The 8,228-nt window shown below is 31.4% G+C and overlaps 1 protein-coding gene across 1 annotated transcript; it reads left to right on the forward strand.

The window, feature by feature from the left end:
* Window positions 1-272: 272 nt before the first annotated feature.
* On the forward strand, window positions 273-8,043 carry LOC140055221 (WD repeat-containing protein 76-like). Its single transcript, XM_072100493.1, has 13 exons — window positions 273-385; window positions 897-1,031; window positions 1,157-1,317; window positions 1,503-1,617; window positions 1,708-1,850; window positions 1,989-2,142; window positions 2,513-2,671; window positions 2,983-3,116; window positions 5,294-5,392; window positions 5,486-5,638; window positions 5,859-5,918; window positions 6,555-6,657; window positions 7,162-8,043. Exons 3-13 carry the CDS (start codon window positions 1,190-1,192, stop codon window positions 7,309-7,311), a joined length of 1,398 nt encoding a protein of 465 aa, XP_071956594.1. The 5' UTR covers window positions 273-385; window positions 897-1,031; window positions 1,157-1,189; the 3' UTR covers window positions 7,312-8,043.
* Window positions 8,044-8,228: the final 185 nt, after the last annotated feature.

Genomic DNA, 8,228 nt, shown 5'->3' on the forward strand with positions numbered 1-8,228 from the left:
GTCATGGAAAATGTTTTGTTTATGAATTTCCATATTATAATAAATAGACTATTGTATTGTATATATCATTTTATTACTACTACTAAAATCTACTATCTCATGAGTATAATAATATTTATACAGTAAGCTATAATACCAATCAAGATTGGCTTACCGCAAGAGGGCGCAACTTAAAATCAGTGAAGCATGATGTGAGAGAGACTAATTCTTCATTCCTCGAAAAACGCGCGAAATACGTATTGATTGAGGTCTGTTTATGATTTTCAGTAGCAGTAGTTTCCTGTATTATTGGTAGTATTTTACTTACAAAATGATTGGTATTGCAAACGTAAAACGTAGTCGATTAGAAGAAGATGATATTGCAAATGAATAAAAAAAGAGGAAGGTAATGATTTAATTAACAGTTTGTATAATGATAGGATTTACTACTAAAACAATAACATGATACAATAATACTACTAGCTAGGCTAGATACTAGCTCTAAGCCTAGCCTAGGGCTAGGGTAGGCCTAGGCCTAGCCCTCCTAGACTAGTAGTAGTAGTAGAAGAAGGCCTAATATAGGCCTCCTAGGCCTCGCTACCTATATAAATAATAAGCAGGAGAAAGCATGCAGGGCAGGCTCGCCTAGAGGCTATAAAGTATATATATATCTACTGCTGTCTACCCTCCCTAGCTAGCTAGTAGGCTAGCCTGCAGGCACAATTTATGTTTTAAAAATTAAGAAAAAGAATAGGCCTACCTAGGAAAAGATAAATGAACACAAATTATGATGAAAGATAGGCCTAGGTTGAAGAGTGCATAATGAATGTTGGTATTCCATACACAGCAGCCGAAATGACCATTAATTAAATGAAATCTTTTTAATACGTGACATTGTTTCATCATTGTATAAATAGGTGGTTGATGTTTGTCGAAGGTCAGCAAGATTAAAAGCTGTTGAAAAGATTGAAAATATTATTAAAGAAGAAATTAGTGAAACTGAAGAAGAAGATTTTGTTGTACTTAAGTCTGAACCTACCACTGTAAATGACGTAAGTAGATATTTTATCTAATTATAATAATAAATTATAAACACAAACGTTGAAATAAATGAATGAAAGTACCTACTCACAGTTATTACTTGCATATTGAATTTCTTTTGTTTCTTGCAACAAAGGTAAAAAACTCAGATCTATCAGAATATGAAAAAATGAGGCAAAGAAATATTGAGGAAAACAAAAAGTTTTTTGCCTCACTGGAAATCTTCCAGACTAAGAAAGACATGCTGATGTTCACTCCGAATGGAACTAAGAAATCAACAACTCGAGGCTTAAAAAGGTAAACAGGAACAAAACACAAACTTGTTTGACAAAAAAGTGTTATGTGCCCAAATATGGTAGTGATATGAAATCATAAACTTTTATGGTATAGACAGAGCTTTACATAAAATATTCGGATCAAGTTTGGAAGAGGTCGTAAAACACATTTATTCTTTTTTTAAATCATTTTTATTATATATTTAGTGAAAAAAAGAAAGCAGAGCAAATTGTTCTTCGTCCTCGTTCACTAAGGCTTCAAAATATTTCTCCGAGTGGCGAATACATGCCTGTAGAAATGGTTGAACCTGAGAAACGACAAGTAAGTTGTATGATGTTGTTTACCGTATATTTACTTTTTGTTTTAATTTATTATTTATTGATTAATTTTGTTGTTTTTTGTAATTTCTAGACAAGAAAACTAGCTGGGCCAATCCCTATGGTACCAACTAATATCAAGAATGAAGGCAAAGAAAATTTGACAACAGGTTTCAGTGACTGCGTGCAATGTTTGCATAATAGATCAACAGAAACACATTCTCCACGCCACAACAAGTAAGTAATGTTACCAGTTAATAACTACTGAATACTTTGATGTTTATACTTCGAAACCCTGTTTCATTTTTTATTTCGGAAAAAGAATATAGAGTACAAAATTCTCCATAGCTCAAGAACAAACTATTTCATTTTTAGATTTGTAGAAGCACTAAAAAATCTGAAACTCACAGAAGAAAAAGTTGCTAAAGTTGTTCCTAATAGAATATGTTCAGTTATTGCTCATCCATCATCGTCTAAGCTTCTTGTAGGAGTTGGTGACAAATGGGGACACGTTGGATTGTGGGATGTGGTAAGTATGAAACTTAAAATAAGTAGTAGACACAACAAATTGTTATTATAATTCAATTTAAATTGTTTTGAACACACTCTGTATAATATGAAAACTATAAATATGTAATTTGATTTATTTTAGCATATACAGATAAAAAAAATGAAAATATACAGGAAATAGATCAAAACATCAACAACATTATAAAAATATAGAGTTGTAATAACTTAAAAAATTCATCCCATATGCAGTACACATGCAGACACAACAAATGTTTTGAAATACACTGTGTGCAATACGTAAAATGTAAGCTCATTTCTTGCAAATAATACACTACAATCTCAACAAATTTGTTTTGAACTTAACTTTATCAACTTGTTTCCATGTGTAGGATTCTAAAGAAGACAATGATGGGGTTTATCTATTTGAGCCACATTGTAAACAAGTACCCAGCCTTAAATTTGCACCGGCAAATTCTGAAAAGTTGTTTACTTGTAGTTACGATGGAACCGTAAAGTGTGGTGACTTAAACAACATGGTATTTAATGATGTAAGTTATAAAGTGAGAGTTATAAACATATATACAAACTTTCCAAACACTGTAAATCCTTATAATTATAATAGATGGGTACAGATTCTGTCCGACACGAAGGTCAAAATGGATCTTTTAATCGAGGTCATAGCTTACAGTCTTTAGCTACATCTTTTATTATATATTACCATTTTATTGTTGTGTTGTATTGTTTACCATTGAATTGATAGAAATTAATAAATGTTGAATTTTTAATCACTCAATGCTTTAATTAACTGTAACAATGTTTCTAACACATAAAATATAATTATTGCTGTACTTTTTTTTAGATATATTCAACTGACCCTGAGGAAGACCTGTGGATAAGTTACATGGACCTGCTATCACCAGATGGATCTCAACTGCTCGTTAGTCAGAATAGGAAGAATGCATATGTTGCTCTCGTTGATCAAAGAAAATCCAGGTACAGTAGTCTTACTTAACTTAAATCAATTATCTTAAAAATCATGTAAACTATTTAGTTTTATTTGGTTCTTTCATATTAAAGTTTGATTTTTGTCTTGCTTACTATAGAAGTATGTACATTTAGATGGTGATAAGCTTTGATTAGCTAAATAGCTATACCTTAATATCACCATTTGGCAATTAAATTGTTCTTTTTGTTGACAATAAAGATTATTATGAGTAGTACTGCACTCTCAAATTTCATTTCATAAATGCGATAATAAAGTTTATCTTATATATTAGTAGGAGTAGGGAGTACTAGTCTTTCTACTACTCTTACTAATATCAGTAAGAGCAGTACTCACTAACCTTACTATTGAATTGCTTAAAAACACAATTTGATATTGTTATGTTTTATTACTTATCTTTATTACAGTTCTTCAGTCCCGTCGTACATGTTACATTTATTACTTATCTTTATTACAGTTCTTCAGTCCCGTCGTCGTACATGTTACATTTATTACTTATCTTTATTACAGTTCTTCAGTCCCGTCGTCGTACATGTTACATTTATTACTTATCTTTATTACAGTTCTTCAGTCCCGTCGTCGTACATGTTACATTTATTACTTATCTTTATTACAGTTCTTCAATCCCGTCGTCGTACATGTTACATTTATTACTTATCTTTATTACAGTTCTTCAGTCCCGTTGTACATGTTACATTTATTACTTATCTTTATTACAGTTCTTCAGTCCCGTCGTCGTACATGTTACATTTATTACTTATCTTTATTACAGTTCTTCAGTCCCGTCGTCGTACATGTTACATTTATTACTTATCTTTATTACAGTTCTTCAGTCCCGTCGTACATGTTACATTTATTACTTATCTTTATTACAGTTCTTCAGTCCCGTTGTACATGTTACATTTATTACTTATCTTTATTACAGTTCTTCAGTCCCGTCGTACATGTTACATTTATTACTTATCTTTATTACAGTTCTTCAGTCCCGTCGTCGTACATGTTACATTTATTACTTATCTTTATTACAGTTCTTCAGTCCCGTCGTACATGTTACATTTATTACTTATCTTTATTACAGTTCTTCAGTCCCGTCGTACATGTTACATTTATTACTTATCTTTATTACAGTTCTTCAGTCCCGTTGTACATGTTACATTTATTACTTATCTTTATTACAGTTCATCAGTCCTGTCGTCGTACATGTTACATTTATTACTTATCTTTATTACAGTTCTTCAATCCCGTCGTCGTACATGTTACATTTATTACTTATCTTTATTACAGTTCTTCAGTCCCGTCGTCGTACATGTTACATTTATTACTTATCTTTATTACAGTTCTTCAATCCCGTCGTCGTACATGTTACATTTATTACTTATCTTTATTACAGTTCTTCAGTCCCGTCGTACATGTTACATTTATTTCTTATCTTTATTACAGTTCTTCAGTCCCGTCGTACATGTTACATTTATTACTTATCTTTATTACAGTTCTTCAGTCCCGTCGTCGTACATGTTACATTTATTACTTATCTTTATTACAGTTCTTCAGTCCCGTCGTCGTACATGTTACATTTATTACTTATCTTTATTACAGTTCTTCAGTCCCGTCGTACATGTTACATTTATTACTTATCTTTATTACAGTTCTTCAGTCCCGTCGTACATGTTACATTTATTACTTATCTTTATTACAGTTCTTCAGTCCCGTCGTCGTACATGTTACATTTATTACTTATCTTTATTACAGTTCTTCAGTCCCGTCGTACATGTTACATTTATTACTTATCTTTATTACAGTTCTTCAGTCCCGTCGTTGTACATGTTACATTTATTACTTATCTTTATTACAGTTCTTCAGTCCCGTCGTCGTACATGTTACATTTATTACTTATCTTTATTACAGTTCTTCAGTCCCGTCGTCGTACATGTTACATTTATTACTTATCTTTATTACAGTTCTTCAGTCCCGTCGTCGTACATGTTACATTTATTACTTATCTTTATTACAGTTCTTCAGTCCCGTCGTCGTACATGTTACATTTATTACTTATCTTTATTACAGTTCTTCAGTCCCGTCGTCGTACATGTTACATTTATTACTTATCTTTATTACAGTTCTTCAGTCCCGTCATACATGTTACATTTATTACTTATCTTTATTACAGTTCTTCAGTCCCGTCGTACATGTTACATGATCGCAAGATAAAAACCTTATCCATCCACCCGCAGAAGAGGAATCATTTTATTACGGCTTCAAATGATAGGTATGTATCTTAGTTTAATGTTTTACATTATTATAGTAATTAATGAAAACGTTATTTTTTAGAAGCATTGTTGAATCTAAATCTCTCTTTTAGAACTGTTGCATTATGGGATCTACGCATGTTAAAAGAACAAGGTACAAACAAGCCACTAGAAGTCATACGGCATACGAGGGCCGTTTCAAGTGCGTTCTTCTCGCCAATCACTGGTAGAAAAGTACTATCTACTTCTTTTGATGACCACATAAGGTAATGCTTAACTACAATCTCAATGAATGCTCACTGTACTACAAGCATGGAGCCATGGATTTATTAAAGTTTAAATTTTAAATATAATAAAATAAGCAGCTGCAGGTAATCTAAGTGATAATTTACATATTCCAACCTAATTGAAGCGATTGTATTAAACTTAAAATGTGTGCTAGCTCAAATTTTTAGTTTAATCTCTATAAACATTATACTCTTACAGAATAGCAGAATTTAATGAAAGTGGTTCAACTGCAGGGTTTGAATTGAAGTTGAAACTCAGGTAAAAAAAAAATTATACAATTAACATGTTTGGCAATGTTAACAACAATAATGCTGCATAATATTTATTATACAATGTAGTCGTTTAGAATTTAAAATAGATAAAGGGTAACAGTATTTTTAGACTATGTTAATGCGTATGACGTAAGGCTGGCGTGGCTTACACCAGTCCAGGGATTAGAATTAAGCTAATCCATGGATTAAATGCCACGGTATTCACAGGAACTACATTGCGTTTGTTTTATGTTTTAAAGCTTTAAAAAAAGTCTGGAGTCCCTTTAATTTAGTTTGTACATTAATTTATTTATGAATTAAGCTTTTATATAATGATGCCTACCAAGAACAGAGCGCCTAACAATATTTAAACTACTGGTTAAAAAATAACTTAAGGTGAAGTTTAAATGGAAGTGCTGAATTTGTTTCTCTCAATTCATATTCTTTTTAATGGGGTCAGCAGGTGTCCTAGGCAACGGCAACAAAGTGCATGGTGTTATCACCACCGCCTTGTTCAGCTTCATACCAGGTTTACGCCATACATGTGAACATACCTTTAGAATAAAATGTAAATTCTTTCTAAGCAGTTTTGATTAACCGCGCATAAATTTAACATCAAATACCCACACCATTTGTTTGACAGACATAACAATCAAACTGGTAGATGGGTTTCAAACTTTCGTGCTCAGTGGCACCCACAGTTGGAAGATATATTTGTAGTTGGTTGCATGGATCGACCAAGGAGGGTAAGTACAGGTTATTTTTTCACAATTTGTTAATCCAATCTTTTAGACCGTTTAAACCTTCTCTTAGAGCAGTACAGTAGTTATTTTCATTGAATCTTATCAGGTTTTGAATTTTTTTGAGTTTTTTTATATTTAGAAGTATCACACTATTTCTACGTGTTAAGGAATTCTTTTGGCGTATATTTCCTACTCTATGTGGTGTTTTTTGTTTGTTTTGTGCACAATATGGTTAAATCTCAATCTAGTCTTTTAGACTGTTTAAACCTCCTTAAACAATAGTTATTATCCCACTGTATTTCTAGATGTTGGGAAACACATTGTCTGTTTTTTTTTGCTGTATGTAGCCAATATTGTAACCAATTACAAATTGTAAATATGTGCCCCAATTCGATTTTTTTTGGTTGCCATGGCACTTATATATTTGATATTGTATAATCATTTTATGTTTTCTGGAAATAAAGATACCTGTACCGATATATATGTGGTATTGTTTTTTCAATACAGATTGAGATATATTCTACTGATGGCAACGTCTTGCACAATTGTATGGATGACGAGTATCTTGCTTCTATTTGTTCAATCAATGAATTTCATCCATCACGAGACATCCTGATTGGTGGGAACTCAAGTGGGCGTGTCCATGTGTTTATGTAAATACACATCCTTTAAATATAAAAGTCATTTTTACTCAAATTGTTTCTGCTTAGTAAACATTTAAACTATATAAAGTATGTTTTTGTTTAAAGCTCTGTCTATCAAACTTTATGTGACAACAAAAATGTGATGGGCCCATATATGGACATGATGATGTCATATCACTAGCATATATAAGAATATCACTATCATATTTGGGCACATCACATTTTTTTATCAAGCTACTTTTATAGTGTAGATTGAGTTTAAGAAAAGTGGCCAAGTTTGAAGGTTTTAACAAATACATTGGAAGAAACTATGTACAGAGTAAGCAAAATGTATATTATCTTTTATCTGGAAAATACATGCATGGGTTTGTAGATTGAGGACATTGATTGGTGGAGTGATATTATTTATGAAGTGAACAAGACAGGAATGAGATGAATGAATGAAAGATGAAGAAAAAGAACGTACATGGTATTTTAAAAAGATTATTTTGAAATTAGGATGAATAGTTATAATGTTAATGTTATTAAAGGATATTTATACACTTAAATCAAGATACTTATAGAGTAATATTTTTATGATGTTATTTAAAATAGTTTTTATAATGTACACTTGAATTAAGAGACAAAATAAATAATAAAGTGTTAAGATATACATTGTTAAACCTACATGTCCACCTTTTTTTGCCAAATTATTTTACCCCAGTTTGTATGTATATAATTCATCGAAGGTGTTAAGTGCATGCTTAAAACCCAGTTTTAAAAATATTTAAATAAAGTTTAACTGTTGGTGTTTAAATGTTCGTTTCTTTTGCTTCATTTCTTTTGCTTCATTTCTTGAATTGATTTCTCAATTACAGTATGATGTTTAAGTATGTACTTAAGAAAGTGTAAGTATAAAGATGTTTACATGGTTGGTATCTCGTCATTGTC

This window comes from Antedon mediterranea, chromosome 7 (assembly GCF_964355755.1).
Source record: "Antedon mediterranea chromosome 7, ecAntMedi1.1, whole genome shotgun sequence".
NCBI lineage: Eukaryota > Metazoa > Echinodermata > Crinoidea > Comatulida > Antedonidae > Antedon > Antedon mediterranea.

What these genes read in the sequence shown, in the direction of transcription:
- LOC140055221 (XM_072100493.1), top strand. Translation starts at nt 1,190, where the DNA reads ATGAGGCAAAGAAATATTGAGGAAAACAAAAAGTTTTTTGCCTCACTG. An exon ending in GTTGATCAAAGAAAATCCAG is followed by an intron (nt 3,117 to 5,293) that starts GTACAGTAGTCT and finishes TCTTTATTACAG; the next exon opens with TTCTTCAGTCCCGTCGTACA. An exon ending in GAATTGAAGTTGAAACTCAG is followed by an intron (nt 5,919 to 6,554) that starts GTAAAAAAAAAA and finishes TTTGTTTGACAG; the next exon opens with ACATAACAATCAAACTGGTA.